The following is a 19,916-nucleotide window of genomic DNA, read 5'->3' on the forward strand; positions in this document are numbered from 1 at the left end:
AGGTGATAGCTACATGTAGTAGCATGTGAATAAACGGTAACACATGAATCACTGCTTACTATTACTCTGCATAGTAAAACTAACCAAGAAGCATCCAGTTTTCGAAGGCGTTGACGTGTAAATTATTAGGTTGGTTCATGTGGTTCTGTCCTTACAAGGAAAATGGAAAATCCAATTTCTGTGGTTGAAAGGCGTACACAAGAACAGCAAATAGGTGTTGAAGAGGATGAGATACTGCAATGGTTGGTCTATAGGAAATTAATTGCGGGAATGAGGGATACAGCCTTGGAACAAGTTGCCAAGCCACGAAATATCTCAGTGGAAGAGCCAGAGAGGAGAAGTCAAAGATTTAAGGACCTTTGGTGCAAGCGCAATGTAAAGAAACATATGTCTGAGGGAGAAAACGACAGAATGACACATGCATGCCCGTAACGGTGAATGAATGAAAACTGAGTAATGGTTTTCGATGGGGATACATATCTAGCAGGTGAGACAGGATATAAAAATATATATACAAATTGTTCAGGGTTGACGTATTTTATTATGGTAAAAATGTAATGGTAAGAAGAGTGCTTAGTTATTTCAGAACATGGTAATTATTTTCTCATAAAAAAGATAAATCTTTATTACTTTAACGATCGAGGATTTAAGGGATCGTTTCACACAAAAGTGAATTTTGGAGAGAATAAGGTAATTTATACTGTATGTAGAATAAAGTTTGCTTATCCAAACGTATTTTGGTCAACCTTTCCGGGAGCAACAGCCATATCCATTCCTGTTTGGAAACCGGCCTGTCCATAGTTGGCACCTTGCTTAGCTGCGTTTGCTGTTGACTGAATAACCTGATCGACTGTACCCGCGATATCATTAGCAACCCTGTCGAACATGTTCATTGGGCTGGGGTTAGGCCTATGAGTCGTTGCCTTGCGGTTTGTTGATGGAGCTTTCGCAGTCGTAGCGCCCTTGGTGATGGATTTAGCAGTTGTGTTTGCGGCAGCCTGGGTTGTGGGCTTAGGGGTTGTGGTGATAGAAACGGCTTTCTCAGACGTGTTAGTAGACGTAGCAGCGGTGGTTGAGCTAGTAGCAGCTTCGGTACTGCTATTGGCCTGAGTAGAGGAAGCAGCAGCCTTCTCCTTGCTTGTTGCGTTCGAGGAGGAACTAGCAGCAGCCATAGAAGAATTGACGGTGGAACTAGCAGCAGCATCAGCAGCAGCAGAAGCACCGGCAGTGGAACTAGGAGCAGCATCAGCACCAGCGGAAGTACCGGCACTGGAACCAGGAGCAGCGTCAGCTGCAGTAGAGGAACCATCCGCGGAGCTGGAAACAGCAGCTTCGGTAGCGGAACTTACGGTGACCGGAGAGGATTCATCTGGTGCAACTGAGGATGAAGAACTTGTTGAGCTACCATCACTTTCACCTTGACGGACACTCACTGATCTGCCATGCACCAGCTGAAAATAAGGAGAATGACCTACACTGTACGGCATATAAGTGCAAATTACGTATACTATTTGGTTTATGCTCATATGAAACGAGACACTCTCTCGGAGAACGTGACATCTCGCTAAAACTACCTTGCGTCCGTACATCTGTAGGTTCAATGCACAGAGATCAATTTGAGAAACTGAGCGACACGAAAATAATACAAGTTTTAAACATTTACATTGTAAAAAGTACTCGTGGTGGAACAACCAACTACTGTATATACCATTAGGTATAAAGATGAAAGTTTGCAATTGGGGAGCCATCGTTGCCCTCCAACCTTCGTGACCTGAGTACTGGCAGTCTGAGTAAGATGCACGGAATCGACTCAGGAGACACATTGCATGTGAAAGTCTGGATTGATCCTCGAAAAACAAACTTTAAATTATCAAAAAATTAATGTACTGGAAGGGAACCATAATTTAATTTCACCGATTGAGAATATTACATCAAACAACACTTAATATTCAGGCTTTTTAATCATGGGAACATCGTTTTTGATTTTGAAAACCAAAGAAACGCGCCGATATATTTTTTCATTACTATAAAATGTTGTAGCTATATTAATGGAGCTAAAAGATCAAATGTCAAATTTCTCGGTTAAAATGAGCTTTATGAGCTTTATCTAAAATCAGTACATAATAAAATTAGCGCAAAAGTTAATCATTCGATATTTACCTTTTGATGCGTTCTACCATGTGAGGCATAACAAAAGAGATATTCCTGATTACTGCAATGTTCATAAGCTTCGAAGTATCTCTGGAATTATTATCTCTATCTAAAAATGTAAATAACAGCGACTAGAAAAACTGATTTCCAAACTTTTATGTCTGACACATTTTAGTGTAAGAGCTATAATAATGGAGATACTTCTTCTTCTTCTTCTTCTTCTGATTCTTCTTAATCAGTTTACTTTCCAGGGTTGGTTTTTCCCTTGGACTAAGCGAGGGATCCCACCTGTACAACATCATGGGCAGTGTCGTGGAGCGTCAGATATCGAGTCGGGATATACAACGGGGGAGGTGGACCAGTACCTCGCCCAGGCGAGCGTCACCTGCTATGCTGTACAGGGGCCTTGTGGGGAATGGGAAGATTGGAGGGGATAGACAAGGAAGAGGGAAGGAAGGGGCCGTCGCCTTAAGTTACTGTAGGCACCATTCCAGTCTATGCCTGGAGGATAAGTGGGAAACCACGGAAACCCATTTCGAGGATGCCTGAGGTAGGAATCGAACCTACGTCTACTCAGTTGACCTCTTGAGACTGAGTGGACCGCGTTCCAGCACTCGTACCATTTTTCAAATTTCGTGGCAGAGACTGGAATCGAACTGGGGCCTCCGGGGGTGACAGCTAATCACGCTAACCACTACACCACAAAGGCGGCAATGGAGACGAAAGGAATGTTATTGCTAATTCCATCAAAATCAAGCATACATAACGTGGAAGTATTATTTAGACGTCATGGTACCGACCTGACTGGCGATGGTGGTGGATGTTGTGATTATTGTTATAAGGTGCAAAGCCGTATGATCTTTAGACCTCTTTGTTCAACCAATACACATGACTATCAAAATGAGATATAAAATGTGAAAGAACGATCACACGAAGATTGAGGGAGGAAAATGAATGATAACTTGTGTTTGATGTCCGGAATGCCTTAAGTCATCTATCCAGAATAAAATAAAATGCTCGCAAGAGAAGGATGTACAACAGCTAGTGTTGAAATTGTATTACCGGGCGAGTTGGCCGTGCGGCTTGGGGCTCGCGACTGTTATCCTTCATCCGGGAGATAGCGGGTTCGAATCCCACTGTCGGCAACCCTGAAGGTGGTTTTCCATTTTCACATCAGGCAAATGCTAGGACTGCAACTTAATTAAGGCCACGGCCATTTCCTTCCCACTCCTAGTCCTTTCCTAACCCATCGCTGCCATAAGACCTATCTGTGTCAGTGCGACGTAAAGAAAATTGTTAAAAAATATTAAAAAGTAGAATTCATTGTTTCGCTTCTTTACTTCTATTAACACCTGTCAGCCTCCAATATATATACAGTTAAAATTAGAGGGCTGTATCATGTGTTTATGTTTTTTCTTTACTGGACTCGTAACTATATTTTTCTACTTACGTGCCATCTTTCTTCGCAGGTATAGCACAGACTCAGTTAGGTCTTTTGCGGACGATGGGATAGGAGAGTGCTATAACTAGGAAGGAAGCGTCCACGGCCTGGAGCGAAAATAGGAAACAGTATAAACCGTTTTCAGGACTGCCGAGTGTGGTGCTTAAACCCACCACCTCCCGAATGCAAGCTCAACATTACGTGACCGACAGAGCCAAACAAAATCGGACATTCCATCTTTTCTATTCCTATTTATACATTTGCTCTACCTTAATTCCCAGTCTCTATTTACTTCCTTCATTGACTTTCTTCACCAGGTGGACGTGATTAGATCAGCGAATTAGCTACTGACTTTCCACCTAAATAGTCGAGGTACGAATCGTGGCATGAAAAGTGAAACCTCGTTAGGAAGGGCATCCAAAACGAGACCGCGGTTTTCCATCGCCAGCAGAAATAACTAAGATAAAATAGAAAGTATTTAAATGTTTTAATCTTGTGATCTAATTTTATTCTGACTGGAATACGTAATTATATTCTTATAATATATTTGCATTTACCAATTAGATAATCAAAACTTTAAACAGTTTTTTTCATGAAAACTTCGTGCGAAGAATACATTTTAATATTGAAAACATATTACGAAAAATTAAAATTAAGCAATTTTCTCAATTGTGCCGAAAGTTGAAGGGTTAAAGGGCCAGGAAAGTTTCTAATCGTGAGTCTTGGATTGCTCTATCAAACCAAGAAAACAGATCACTTCCGACCTAAATGCAGTTCCGGAAAAACAGCTTAAAATCGTTGGTTTCTTTACTCCTTTACCTTTTTCTTCAAATCCTATCAAAATAAATTTATTTACATAAATCCTTGCAGTAATATGTTCCTTGGTTCAATACCCTCAGGAGTGTTTTGATTTTTTTGAAGAATGTTCACACCGAATGTAATTATAAGGGCTTGAGTGAAACTCTTCATTGACTCACATTAGCGCTCGTAGTGGTAGGAAAAGGCAAACTGCTCATCTAATCGACCGGACAACGACGATTAATAAAAGGATTGTAACTTTTAAGAATAAATAAAAAATATATTTTCATACTTTATTACATTATTTACCTACAATTCGTAGCTCGTATCCCCAGGATGTTTTCAACACTGGGTTGCTTGCCTGCAGACCTCGAACAGTGGATTTTTATAACACTGAAACGACATAAATACGTAAATGGATATTTTTATCTATAATAATTTGTCACTCCCTTTTAGTGGAACTTTAACGTATCCCAGGTACAAATACGATGGGATTAAATTCTCACATCATTATTTGTTATGACTTCTTCGTCGCCTTCGTCTTCTATTAGCACTCTTCTCACAACTTGGTGGCTTGGCGGATGTGAACTGTGCCGCACACGTGAATGCTTTTCCTGATGCAAACGCTATGTTGTATGACGTTTTCACTGTTGCGAGTTTCCGTGGTGGTTCCTAGGGCAATTCGTTCTCTGAATACGAAGAGGGCGTATTGGGAAGAAAACAAACACCTAGTCTCCGAATCAGAAAAGTTAACCATACGTGATTAAAATCCCCACCCCTGCCCGTAATCGAATCCGGGACCCTCTGAAATGCAGGCCGCAATTCTAAACATTCAACCAAGCATCTGGATTATATGTCTACTCCCACTATTTTAACCTAATAGGTTTTGCAATTTGCTTTACGTCGCACCGACATCGATATGTGTTATGGCGACGATGAGATAGGAAAGGGCTAGGAGTGGGAACGAAGTAACCGTAGCCTTGATTAAGGTACAGTCCCAGCTTTTTCTAGTGTGAAAATAGGAAAGGACAGAAAACCATCTTCAGGGCTGCCGACAATGGGTTTCGAACCCACTATATCCCGAATGCAAGCTGATAATTCCATGATGTACACCACATAGGCAATCGCTCGATTTTAATAGACAGTTATTATTTACACTAACTGTGTTTAAAATCCACAAATAGGAAATGAAACACGCAATACATACATCAGTTTATTTTTCACACTCTGAAGTTTTACTTGAAAATGGTTTCAGGTAAAAAGGCCACGACCACTTCCTTCCAACTTCTAATTCTTTCCCTTCCCATCGTCGCCATAAGACCTATCTGGGTCGGTGCGACGTAAAGCAAATTGTAATATGAGGGGCGATCAAAAAGTTTCCGTTCGACGGCCGTACAGTCCTGAATCGGGATGCCAACCACGCAAAATCGCCGTAAGTATTGAGGCACTTATCCATCCGACGCACTTAGTTGAATATCTCCGTGTTCTGCTGCTGTTCTTAGCGCTCTCCGTGTGTCACTTTTGAACAGTTTACTTGCTTAGACCAATACCGCTAATTTAGATGACCTGCACATACCGGAGTGTCACGTGGTCAGACTACCACTTGGCTCTCGTGACCGCGTCGGGTGTGTCTCATATCAGTCAACTACTCAGGTGCTCTCAACACACTGAGTGAAGCTCTAAATGAATACAATCTGAATTAATTAAATCCTTTTGCAATGAAGGTGCTTTGACCAAAAAAACTGTCATGCTTATTCTCAACGTGCTGCCAACACAATAATGTACATTCGGCGCTATTTTTCGCAGGTGTCTTGTGGATCACCCGCCTTACAGCCAAGACAGGCAAGTCTTCGGTCTGCTGAAAATAGATATGAAGGGTAAGCGCTTCGCCATCGTTCAAGCGATTCGTGATGCTGTGGAGGAGTATTTCAACCAATATCCTTCACTGTGGAGGATCTAGAGAAACTTGTTCGGCTTTGGGACAGGTACCTGAACGGTGGGGGTTATTATATAGAGACTCTCGCTAACAATCATCAGAATGTTGTCGTTTTTCTGTAGTTTATATTGTCCAGTACATATAGTTTAAGATTCTAGACAACAGTCTACGTTTTCATTGAACAACTTTCATACAGGAACAAATGCAAATCGTACTGTGTAACAATACAGTACTTTTGATGCCACTTTCAAAGTAAAATGAAGTAGGCCTTCGTGAGATGGAAAATGTTCAATGAAGGACGTACTTGTTTCCGATTATTTTCATAGGTTTCTAGATAGCAACCCAATTATTTTGGGTATCAGTTAGCAGATCAGTCGCAAGTAACACCTTATCGCTGAAGTAAGGGTTACATTAGTCTATGTCCCATTTCTTACAGGATGACACAATGTTTACATGAAAAGACTCAGGACGGAAAGATCTGATGTGCAGCCTATTAGGTTCACTGAATTAGACCCAGACTTATGCATTTAAACAAAGGTCATTCAAAGAGTGGAAACATTTTCAGAATTATACATTATTCCACACTGGCATTTACTTGACTGACGAACACTTTGATTCCATTTCCATTTCATGAAAGTCAGATATTATGATTTACATTCTTCAACAAAAGTGCCTGACGGATGGCAGTCTACAAAACTAGCAAATATCAACACTGTGCCCAATGAGCAGTATGTGTGAATAATAATAATAATAATAATAATAATAATAATAATAATAATAATAATAATAATAATAATAATAATAATAATAATAATAGGGAAAACAAGCGTCGCATGAAACAGAGGGCTTCATGTTCGTGATACAAGATCAAGTCATTGCCACAAGGAGCTTCAGAAAGCATATACTGCATGATCCATCTGTCTATTGAGATCAGTGCCGACGATGGAATACATCTCCAGAAACCATCCAGCACATCACCTCAGGTTGTCGATTAATGGCAAATACAGACAAGTACAGACACAACCAAATTGCAAAAATTATTCACCAGAAATTACCTTGACAAAGAAATCTAATCCATTGTACTACAACATATTGGAAATACAAACCCCAATCAGCTTTGTAAAGTGAAAATTACAAGCTTTACTGGGATATATGTATCATCACTGACAAAACGAATATCTTCAATAGACCAGGTATAACTTTTGTAGATAAAAACACGAAAATCTGCTTCATAATTGATATAGCCTGCTCTAATCCTCACAAACCTCCAATCAACACATACAGAGAAGACATCCTAGTATTCAGATCTGGCCACAAAAATGAAAACCATGTGGAAACTCCACAATGTTTTCATCATTCCTGTAGTGATTGGATGTAATGGTGTTATACCAAAGAAACTACACAGGAGCATTGGAGCACTCACTCTCCACCCTCTCACTTACAGAGAATTACAAAAAGCAGCAATCCTCGCCACTTGCCTTACAGTAAAGCAGTTTATTGGCATGAACCATCCACCATACACAGAGAAATAATGAAAATCGTCTATTAATAATTTTGACAATTTATGTATAGAAAATATATTATAAATATCTGTCAAATGCGCTTGATTTTCTTTTTTTTTCTAGTTGCTTTACGTCGCACCGACACAGATAGGTCTTATGGCGACGATGGAACAGGAAAGGGCTAGGAGTGGGAAGGAAGCGGCCGTGGACCTAATTAAGGCACAGCCCCAGCATTTACCTGGTGTGAACATGGGAAACCACGGAAAACCATCTTCAGGGCTGCCGACAGTGGGGTTCGAACCCACTTTCTCCCGGATGCGAACTCACAGCTGCGTGCCCCTAAACATACGGCCAACTCGCCCGGTCAAGTAGTTTGATTCGACCTCGAACCAGCCCTTAGATGAAGGTAAAAGTCTCTGATCTTGCCTGGAATGGAATCCAATACCTCCTGGTAAGAACAGGCTCTCTTATCTAGACCGCGAAACCAGCCTCAGTCTGATCTAAATAGAATTACGCTCGTCAGACAGAGAAACGTGAAGATCAAGAAATGTACCCGTATGAAGATAAAATAGCAAGTTTGAGTAAATTTTCTCCGCGTACCGATGTCCTTAAACTAGATTATGCTAGTTATGGCAACTCTGTTCGAAGGCTTACTGTTTGAAGACTTGAAAAGTCGAAATAAATTTTCACGATTGAATTTTTCAGGTGTTCAGTAATTCTGTTAAAGGGCGAATACTTGAACGCAGAGGAGATACCTGCTTTCCAGGGTATATATAAGTGACAGCGTTGCTGTTCACGAACCATTGCTTACGGTCACCGCCTCGAGCTGATGGGATGAACTACCCCACGACATTAGGGACGCAATATACAAAGTAAGATTTGAAGCCTCCTACTAATGTCTCATGATAAGTACTTCCAGTCTAACTTAACAATTTGTTTTACGTCGCACCGACACAGGTAGGTTTTATGGTGACGATGGGATAGGAAAGGCCTAGGAATGGCAAAGAAGCGGTCGTGGCCTTAATTAAGGGAAACCATGGAAAACCACCTTCAGGGCTGCCGACAGTGAGGTTCGAACCATCTCCCGGATGCAAGCTCACAGCTGCGCGACCCTAACCGCACGGCCAACTTATCCGGTGTCAAGCTTTACAGTGGTTGGGATGTATGAATGATACTTATCTGGCTTATGCTCAATAATTAAATGAAGATATTGCAACGAAATATGAACAAGACTACATTCTAAGAGAGAGAATTGTGTTTAGTGCCTAATTTGAACAACAATACATTCGGTGAGTCCTGTTCAAATTTTGTTGCAATATTTTCATTGGTATTGAAATGATTAAGGGAATACCGGCTTCAGTAGTGAGTGGGACAGAGTACTATAGAAATAAGTCACAATAACTTATACTTTGGCTTGTAAAATGTTTAAATATGTTTTTATTAGTGCAGTGAGGGATATTTTATATTTTTATTTTGTTAATTTTCCTACATCTGCCCAGAGATTTTTACTTTTAATTTAGACTTTTATTTTACGCACTTATCTTACAGTACTTAAATATTGCCCAAGATCCTAACTCTATATTATATTTGTTGTATATTATCAGTAGTATTAATCTCATCTACATGTAAGAATATTGTTTCTGTTCTAGTAGCAGTAAAATTAAGCACACTTTATTTACACTAAGTGTTTAAGTGTAAAAGATCCCTAACTTATCTATGAGTAATGAAGTCACACTGAACGAGTTGTTGTTTAGTTATAACTAGAAATCACCTAGATGACGGACAGATGACGAAACTAAGGAAAAACTTACCACTGCTGCCACACAAGCAATCAGGAGGAAGTTCAGACTGAATCTGGCTGCCATGTTTACTGAAGTCTGCTAGCTACGTGCTTCCAGACTGATTGATATCAACAACACCTACGTAATTATACTGTTCGACTAGCCTTGAACGCAATTGCCTTTATGCAACGAGTGATAAGGATATTTTCAAAAATAGTTCGTTATGTGTTGCCATTAATGCTTTCACGGCCCGTACTTATAGACTTGATAATGTGTAGGCTTTTGGGCTTGTGCCGTGTCAAAAAAATAAGGTGAAATTCTTAACGTTTCTGCGTCCTCAGAAGAATTCTCGACTGTCCACGAGAAAGGCTTCTTAAACAATGACACTTTTGAATTTGGAACGTTATAATAGAAGTAGAAGCGGAAATGGTAGTTCATTCACCACCAGATGGACACCAGGACGTGGCACAACGCTAGCGTTCGAAGCGGAAGCTGACCGAACCATCACAATCAGACTAAGCGGTTCACATAACGTGTTTGCGTAACAAATCGTCGTTGCCGGGACAAAACCTCCTATGTGATAATATTTTTGGAGATATTCTGACCCGCAGCACATACTTTATGAAGAGCGAGAATGCCTTGACAATTTTCACACAGTATTGCACCTTAGATGACAGAACCTTACGGGGTAAAGTTCTAAGCTAAAATATTTCACAAAGGAGGTTTTGTCCCGGCAGCGACGATATGAAAGGTGTAAGACATAGACATAAACCTGGAATGAAACATCTGGCGACGAGGAACGTTCGAATTTGTAAACACCGAAACGAAATAACAATAGTGAATTAGCAGGGAAGGGAACTACCTACGTAAATTCTTAACGGCTGGCAACCAGGTTTTTTTTTTTTTTTTTTTTTTTTTGCTAGTTGCTTTACGTCGCACCGACACAGATAGGTCTTATGGCGACGATGGGACAGCAAAGGGCTGGGAGTGGGAAGGAAGCGGCCGTGGCCTTAATTAAGGTACAGCCCCAGCATTTGCCTGGTGTGAAAATGGGAAACCACGGAAAACCATTTTCAGGGCTGCCGACAGTGGGGTTCGAACCTACTATCTCCCGAATACTGGATACTGGCCGCACTTAAGCGACTGCAGCTATCGAGCTCGGTCAACCAGGTATTACTTAATTGATAGTCAGTGTCCCTGTTGAAATTGTTAGGATTACTACGTATTTCCACAGCTTCCCGTATAATCCTGGACCTGTAGTGTCTAGTGTGGGTAAGAGCTCGAGCATCTTGTAACATGACATCATGACGCGACGATAGAGAGTGCTCAGCTATTGCCGTTATGTGAGTACAAGTGTTCAATACTGCGTATGTTTCCTCGTCTGAGGCCTTGTACGCAATTTATATTCTTCTTTACAGTGCATTGGCATAAAATGAAACCCCTTTAAGTTGTACACCTACAGTTCTTAAACATGTGTCCAATGTAGTGTCTAATCTACAAGCTGAGTGTACAATATTTCAGAATTTATTATTTGTTAGAATTTGTTATACTGTACAGTACACTGACTGTCATGCCTACTAAAAGTTGAAAAAGCATTGCAGTATTGTCTTATGTTTTATTTTGCATATTGTACTGTTAAGTACTCACCCTTTCATCCTTAGCGAAATGGTCAGTCACAAGACTGCCTTATTATTCGACTTTTGCATGTGCTCATTCTGATACAATTTTCCTACGTACTTTAAATAGAGTTTCAATAAATTCTAGTTGGTTATACTCAAACGCATAACATTCCAACTCATTAATATACTGCTCAGTTTTTTGATGAGTAGGGGGTCGCTTGGGGACAAAAATCATTCTTCTTATTGTTATTCTGAAATCAATTATTCTTCTGAAGGAATCACTTCATCTAACAATCCATCAACTTTTTCAGGAATACTATCGTCGACTTCCAACACATTATGAAAACCACTAAAAACACTAACGTCTCACAGTTCAGTGCGAAGAACTTCAGGGTGTCGTCTCAATTCCTCAGTTGACACATTTAACAACTGTTTCTTTAGATACGCCGATCCAAGCACCATGGATCCAGCAAACTGAGTTGAGTACCGCCACACTACTGTAAATACGATTGCAATAGTACATTTATCATCCAAATTACAGGAATCTCTCGGTCTAAACATTATTGTTTTAGATGTGCTTTGGACAGCCAGCAATTCCAATGACAATGTTAAAATTGCTTGAACTAAACACAAAGCAAAAAAGTTTTGAAGGCGTCCAAACTGTCATTTAATAGCTGTCCAATGTACAGAGGATTTTTAACATGTAAATGTGTATGAATTAAACGGTGCATTAATTATGTGGCCAATGAAAAGGGGAGTCCAGGAGCTCGAGGTGTCCAAAGAGAGGGGATTCACTGTACTTACTTTGTATGCTTTGTATTAGCATCATTGAGTAGGAAGAAGCAGAATTTTCAGTATATTCTTTCTCTCTTCCTCCTAAAAAGATTTTAAATATTCACATGATATAACTCAACCTTTTCAAGATATCCGTTTTCACTTTTAGTAACTTTACAGCGATGCTCATAATTAAACTTGCAATACACTTCTTAAAATTAACAACAGCATATATCAGCACACGTTAAAATATATTAATTCAGAACAGGCTTTCGAAAACTTAACTCCATCATCAGTGAGTATACAAAATTAAAATATTAAAATTAACATACACTTAAGAGAATGATAATAGCAACACCATGAAGGCATTGGTCGTTTGTGTTGATTTTCAAGATATGGAACGATGCCATGTAGGTATGTAAACGGTCAAAGTTTCAGACCTATCGGATCGTTACTACAGGTCTCCCCACGTGATTGGTCGCGGAGGAATCAACTCCCGTGTACGAACTCTGGTGTAGCGTAGTTGACTTGCAGTCTGTGCAGTGAAGTGTTCACCGTCAAACATTCCTCGACGACAGAGAAGAGCACTCTATCAACAACTGTCGCCGTTTGAGAGGGCTCGGATAACTGGGCTGTGTGAGGCTGGATTATCGCTAAGGACTGTCGCTGCACGTGTTGGCCGACAGGCATCTACGGTACAACTAGTATGGCAGCAGTTGTCAAATGAAGGTACCCACACTCGTAGACCTGACACAGGCCCAGCGCGACAGACAACTGTGAGAGAGGATCGCCGCATCATTCGGATGGCCCGGATGGAACCCCATGCAACAGCAGCGCAAATTCGAGCAGCAGTGGCACCCCACGTTACACAACAAACAGTTGGTAGTCGCCTGCGTGCAGCTGGCTTACGAACCCGTGTCCCTGCAGAAGGTGTTCCATTGACCCCACAACAGCGACGTGTAAGGCTGACCTGGTGTCGAGAAAGATCGACGTGGGTCAACGAATGGCATAGGGTCGTCTTTAGTGATGAATCGCGCTTCTGTTTTGCTCGCAGTAATCACTGGAATCGTGTGCGCCGACGTACCGGGGAGAGGGGCCACCCAGATCTTATTGCCGAGAGGCACACAGGGCCAACACCAAGCATTATGGTCTGGGGAGCTATTGGCTTTAATGTGAAATCACAGTTAGTGCTTGTTGAGGGCACTATGACTGCTCGACAGTACGTTGATAGGATACTTAATCCAGTGGTTGTCCCTATGATGGCGAACATTGCTAATGGGATGTTTCAGCAGGACAAGGCCCGGGTTCACACTGCACGCATCTCCAGAGAAGCTCTCCACGACATCACAATCTTAGAATGGCCCGCCAGATTCCCGGACCTCAGTCCTATTGAGCATGTGTGGGACATGATGGGTCGACAACTGGCCAACCGTCCTCAGCCACCCACAACTCTGGAACAACTGACCCGTGCAGAGCAGCAAGCATGGACCACAATTCCTCAGGAAGCGATCCAGGGCCTTATTGACTCCATGCCTCGACAAATTCGTCAATGTATTGCAGCTCGTGGTGGGCACATTCTGTATTGATTGTTGTCCAAACTTGCGGTCAGAAGGACCTGAATGTGTAATCATCGAATCACAACCGAACACTCGTTCTGCATGTTCAATTCCAGCAATGTCACACCACTCCTTCTGTGTGTTGCAACATCCATTTCTTCCGTGTAATTGTGTCGTCTTGGTCTTAAAATCAGGACAGTTGTGCTTATAATGACACGAATGACTGAACATATCGCCTAATCTGTCTCTCACTCTTAACGGAAATAATTTTCCGAAAACCGGTTCTGAATTAATATATTTTAATGTGTGCTGATATAGACCGTTGTTAGTTTTAAAAAGTGTATCGAGCCATCAGCATTATTTACGATGGCTTTCATTTTTTATACTGACTCGAACTTGCAATGTCTGCCGAGAATGCGGCACTGGCTGGTTTTTCAATCGAGCAACAGAGTTTTCTATACTAAGCCTTAAAGCTCCAGACGTTACAAATACAGGAGTGTAATTATTTTACAGATATGTCTAGTAGCCTACTTTCTGAATAGACAGAATATCTTCAAATGTACCTCATATTCCGACCATTGGTTGCGCTAGTAAAATGAACCACTAACCAGGCGGCATGTGATTTCAGAGATGCAGAGATCCTCCTCACGCAGTAAGGTTTTCGCTCTATTTTGCACTTAAAGAACGACTATCATAACATTGTACTATTTAAAAGATTCAGTATCATCGTAAGTAAAATGTATATGCACCGGCTTCAACGACTGTATTTACACACAATGCTCTTGCACACCTAATGACTCTGAATCTGACAAATTGGGATGCGCATTCGTTATCTACGGAAACAACAGGGGAGTGTTTTTAGCCCAGTACAAATTGCCATCCAGCTGCTGAATATTTCAAGCCGAACTATGGGACATCAAGTCTGCTGTGGAGTGGTGTGAACACAACAGCAGTAGTGCTCGGATACCATGTGACTCTCAGGGTGAATTGAACACAATCAACGACAAGCACAATGTTAGTCCAATAGCTGCTACTATAATATCTAGAGCACAGCAGTGCCTCCTCGTCTGTCTTTCCTGGATCTGAGGATACACCGGTTCTCCAGGAAATGGAAAGGCAAACATCCTCGCAAAAACAGCCTCTTCATCCAACATATAAGTTACCTAGAAAATCACCCCCAAGCTATGCAAAAGCCCAACTCAAAACACATCTAATAAGTCAGTGGGACAACCTCTGGACATCAAGTACAAAATGGTCTGTGACAAGAGAATTATTGTTCCCCGACATAGATATCAGACACCTTTAGTGACTGAATTCATTCTCACTCAGTTTCTCTCCGGCCATGGAAAGTTTAAGTGCTACTTTGAACGCTTCAAAATTAACATTGCAGGCGATTACTTGTGCTTTCGTGGACATTCACAAAGTGTGGACCATTTACTGTTCGACTGTGCGATGTTTGGAAGGACAAGATTCGGACTTGAGTGTCACCTAAACAAATGTAATGTGCAACTTTCAAAGCTATGATGCCATCTGTTCAGGAAATCCTGCTGCTACAAACAGTTCCTTAAGTTCATTCACCACATCTCCAATAATTTATCAATAATTTTCCACGCTATTTAAACTTCGCGCCTTCTCTAAGGCCATCTACGCCAACCGACTTGAACTTGTAAACTTCCAAAGATTTTGTCGTCTACCGGTAGATGGCTAGACCATCGATATGTAATTACTTGATAAAGTAGGGTTTATTTTGAAGTTTGTAAACCTAGTTATGAGGATTTTTTTCTTTTGTAGGGAAGTTGTCAACCCTTTAGCTGGTTCCTCCTCGATTGTAGTCAATTAATGTGATACTTGGAAATATGTTCTCTAGTCAATTAAAACTGGGTGTTTGTACAGGAATCCAGCCTATCAGTAAGGAGTTCTGGGAGCTTCCCCTTAGGGTACTATAAAATCAGAGCACTTCAAGGCCGTCTTGTCTGAATTTTTCCGATGCTTGGAAGTGCGAATTAACATAATGGAGGCAGGGGCTAGGCATGTGTGAGGAACATCCAGCTGCACAAGGTATTGGCAAAAATTACGTAAACATGTGAAAGCTCCTGCGTGCAGTTTGAGTGGATGGTTTCAACCTTAATGTAAGTTTGTAAATTGGTGGTTTCCGTGTAGAATTTTCAGCAAGTCTGAGGACTCTGTTTCTATTCCCTACTGGGGAATATGTTATGTAAGGGAACAAAAAGTGACGACCCTCTGCCATTTCCCATTGGGTGACTAAAGCTTTCAAGCTCTAAATTTCTTAACTCTTGTCTTGGCATTAACGTTACTCTTTTATTCACCCCGGTGTAGTATAGGATTATCCCCTGTATCTTCTGGCCGCAATCTCACTAAGAGTTTAACAATTTCTATAAGGAGTGTTGGTGTTTCGGCTCCTTGCTCTTTGCTAAGGGCCCGTTATGTGTAACCTGTTCTTAGGCCACGTAGTATGGGCAATTATGCACCTGTTTATTTATTTCAGAGTGTAAAGTTTTCCTTGTGTTAGTTCCCTTTAGGGATAGTGACTAATTTAAGTTGTGCAAAAGATAAGCCCACATCGGAGCAACTGTGTATGAATACTTTACTGTGAGGCCAACCGATAGCTTTCCAGGTGGAATTTTAGTGCGTCATATGAAACTGATGCCTCTGCGAGGCTAGACTATGGTATTTTTGAGCTCAGACTCATGAGTAGTGTATCTTTTGCGAGCAGATCGTGCTCTTGTAAAATATTGTATCTGTCAAGAGCAATAAGGCTCTCTTCTATGTAAATTAACAGCCCGGTGTTATCACAAGTTTTTGTAGCTGATTTTCGGATTTATAAGTCCCTGATATTGTTAGAGCTGACTAGCTTATTAATAACCTGTTATATTTGTTAGGTATTCATTCATATTTTCTATGTCTCAATTTTACAAAAGGAAAGAAGTAATATTTTCAAAATGGTTGTGTTCAGTTCTGCTCTAGTTAATTCCTTGTCCAGCCATACACCCACACGTTTCTTATTCCCCTGTGAACCACGGAAACCCAGGAACAAAACTATAACCCTAATATAATAATGTACAATGGAGTTCAAACTGTTAGGATATCAAATATTATTATCTTGACGATGCTTTTATTCGATGCCAATGAATATTTGAAATTAAAATGATGTTATTCGGTAATACAATAACATGAATAAAATAACCGAACTAAATATCGTCCTTGCCCCTCGAAATACCGCTATGTGACAATGTTGAGGGGAGAAATACTGCCCACACGTAACGTATCACTTAGAACGAAAATTCGTTGATATAGTTCATGCAATACTGAACCTTAGATGAGAAAAACTTTATGGGCAGAGTTCTCAGATGAAATCACTATTAATATTATAAAGAGGAAAAATGTGTATGTTTGTTTGTAACGAATAGACTCAAAAACTACTGAACCGATTTTAAAAATTACTTCACCTATAGAAAGCTACATTGCCAGTGAGTAACATGGGCTGTATTATATTTTCAAAACAATTCTAGGTGGGGTCACGGGGGGGGGGGGAGATATAAAAACAATAGGCTAATATAGGCAAAATATCGAATTTGTCGTATAAGGACGAAACAAAGCTCAGTTTAATCCCCTTGACGCAAAGAACAAAACTTGGTAAGCCCTACGGGACCTAAAACCAACCGTTACGGAGATATTGGCACCACACTACCCCTGCTCTAGGAATCGAATAAAGTAATGAACTGCCGTAACCATGGCTACGTCAGCTCCAGGATTCTACAGCAGCGAAATTATCTACAATAAATCACAAAAACCTAACATTTTACAGACATGAAAATTGATATTTGGGATCCCGTTTTAAAAAAAAAGAACACGAATATTCGTTTTCAGAAAATCCTCTTAATCGGGGGGGGGGGGGGGAGGGGTGAAAAGAAGTGAGGAAGGAGTTGAATTATTTATATGACGATACATATATCTCAAAAAATGAAGATGTTACAGACTTTAAAATTGGTACCTGAAATCTCCTTTAAAAATGAACACAATTTTTTTGGAAAATCCACTTGAGGAGGTGAAAAAAATTAAAATACGGGTGAATTTTTAATATGAGTATTTTCTTCTTCTATCGCTTTACCCACACCTGTGGGGTCGCGGGTGTTAATTGTGTCGCACATGTGGATTTGACCCTATTTACGGCTGGATGCCTTTCCTGGCGGCAACAGTATGTGTAGGGATGTAATCTATACTTCTAAACTAATATTATAAGGAGGACAAATTTGTATATTTGTTGTTAACGGATAGACTCAAAAACTACTGAACCGATTTTAAAAATTACTTCACCAATAGAAAGCTACATTGCCAGTGAGTAACATGGGCTGTATTTCATTTTCAAAACAATTAGAGGGGGGCGACGGGGGAGAGATAAAAATATTAAAATAATAGGCTAATATAGGCGAAATCGAATTTGTCGTACAAGGGCGAGACAAAGCTCACTTTAAGCCCCTTGTCGCTAAGAACAAAACTCGGGAAACCTTACGGGTCCGAAAACAATGTTTTAAGGCCCTAAAACCAACCGTTATGGAGATGTTGGAACCACACTACTCCTGCTCTAGGAATCGGACAAAGAAACGAACGGCCGTAACCATGGCAACGTCAGCTCCAGGATTCTAGAGCAGCTAGATTATGCATTTACGTTTGGGCATAGCTGCCAACCAAAATTTATACACATATGACTTACTATCTGGAAAAAATAAACTGTTGTGTAAGACGCTCATAGCACTACTTTGGGCGGGGATGGAAAGAAGTGAAGTATAAAAATAATAGCCCCGTATATCTCCGTAGTGCAGCGACCAGCGGTTGCCGACGGGCCTCCGTTTTTACGTACTGACTTAGGATTCAGCATTTTGCGGAGTCTGTTTCTATAGTTTAAACTATTTTCTATCAAATCATGGAGTAGTAGGATCACTGATGTTATTAGTGCCGATATCTTGGTTCACTTTTAAGATCACTGTAACCATGAAAACAACCTATATACTCTACACACCTGATTGTCAAGATGGTGCACCCATTACTCGAAAAAATTTCTCAACATTTATACTCAGATTCATTATGTGATGTGCGACATGAGTGACAAGCCCTTTGAATTATAATTCTCGATAAAGGGAACATGCATAATTTTCAAAAATATTTTTGAAAAGTACACCAATGAAATAGTACGTAAACGTATTGCAATGAGGTAAGTTGCCTTGCTTTCTACCATTAAAAAATGTTCAAAAGTGCTTTTCCGCAAGGTGAGTGAAACGGCCTGTGACGTAAGCGGCGCGCTGTGACGTCACGATCCAGTACCGCATGCAGCTCTACCAGCCATTGTGCATCAGCCATTACTAAAAGCCGATTGTTTATTATTCATGATCGCGAATAACTTCAAAATGACAGAAGAAAGGTTCAAAACAGCATAGTCAGACAATCTACCATGTGTAGATGTCATCATTCTTGAAAAATAGTGACTTATGTGGCCGCAGAAATTCGCGGATAAAAAGCAAGTTTGTAAGTGGCATCCTTTATATACGTGCAATGTATTGTAACTCATAGTATTAGGATAACAACTAACCTGGATAGAAATCACATCACTTTCAACGTTTCCTTCTAGACTGATTCCCATATTAAAGAATAACATTACATTTTCGGGCTTTCAGCAATAGTAAAGTAAGAAATCGGATTTCAGCACTAACATAAACATATGGGTAGCATTTTAGTACTAGTCCGCCTCTGTGGTGTAGTGGTTAATGTGATTAGCTGCCACCCCCGGAGGCCCGGTTTCAATTCCCGGCTCTACCATGTAAGTCGAAAACAAATAGTACGAGGGCTGGATCGGTGTCTACTCAGCCTCGGGAGGTCAACTGAGTAGAGGGGTTTCGAATCCCACCTCAGCCATCCTCGAAGTGGTTTCTCGTATTTTCCCACTTCTATCAAATCATGGTTTCTCGTATTTTCCCACTTCTCCTCCAGGCACCTAAGGCCACGGCCGTTTCCTTATCTCTTCCTTGTCTATCCCTTCCAATCTTCCCATCCTCCAACAAGGCCCCTGTTGAGCATAGCAGGTGAGGCCATCCGGGCGAGGTAATGACTCTCCTCACCAGTTGTATCATCATACCCAAAGTCTCACACTCCAGGACACTGCCCTTGAAGCGGTAGAGGTGAAAACCCTCGCTGAGTAAGAGGGAAAAACCAAACCTGAAGGATAAACTGATTAGGAAGAAAGAAAGAAGGAAAGAAAGAAAGAAAGAAGGAAAGAAAGAAAAATCATGGTACTATAGGTCTACAATTTATCATTCCCGAAAAAATATATATTTTTGGTTGGGGC

The 19,916-nt window shown here is 40.8% G+C and overlaps 1 protein-coding gene across 1 annotated transcript; it reads right to left on the reverse strand.

The window, feature by feature from the left end:
• Nucleotides 1-530: 530 nt before the first annotated feature.
• LOC136874432 (spore coat protein SP96-like) lies at nt 531-9,943 on the reverse strand. The gene is made up of 2 exons (XM_067148068.2): nt 9,640-9,943; nt 531-1,451 (listed from the first exon to the last, which is right to left on the reverse strand). The coding sequence occupies exons 1-2, from the start codon at nt 9,691-9,693 to the stop codon at nt 723-725; spliced, it is 783 nt and encodes a 260-aa protein (XP_067004169.2). The 5' UTR covers nt 9,694-9,943; the 3' UTR covers nt 531-722.
• Nucleotides 9,944-19,916: the final 9,973 nt, after the last annotated feature.

This window comes from Anabrus simplex, chromosome 1, assembly GCF_040414725.1.
Source record: "Anabrus simplex isolate iqAnaSimp1 chromosome 1, ASM4041472v1, whole genome shotgun sequence".
NCBI lineage: Eukaryota > Metazoa > Arthropoda > Insecta > Orthoptera > Tettigoniidae > Anabrus > Anabrus simplex.

What these genes read in the sequence shown, in the direction of transcription:
- LOC136874432 (XM_067148068.2), bottom strand. Translation starts at nt 9,693, where the DNA reads ATGGCAGCCAGATTCAGTCTGAACTTCCTCCTGATTGCTTGTGTGGCA. An exon ending in TTGCTTGTGTGGCAGCAGTG is followed by an intron (nt 1,452 to 9,639) that starts GTAAGTTTTTCC and finishes CCTTATTTTCAG; the next exon opens with CTGGTGCATGGCAGATCAGT.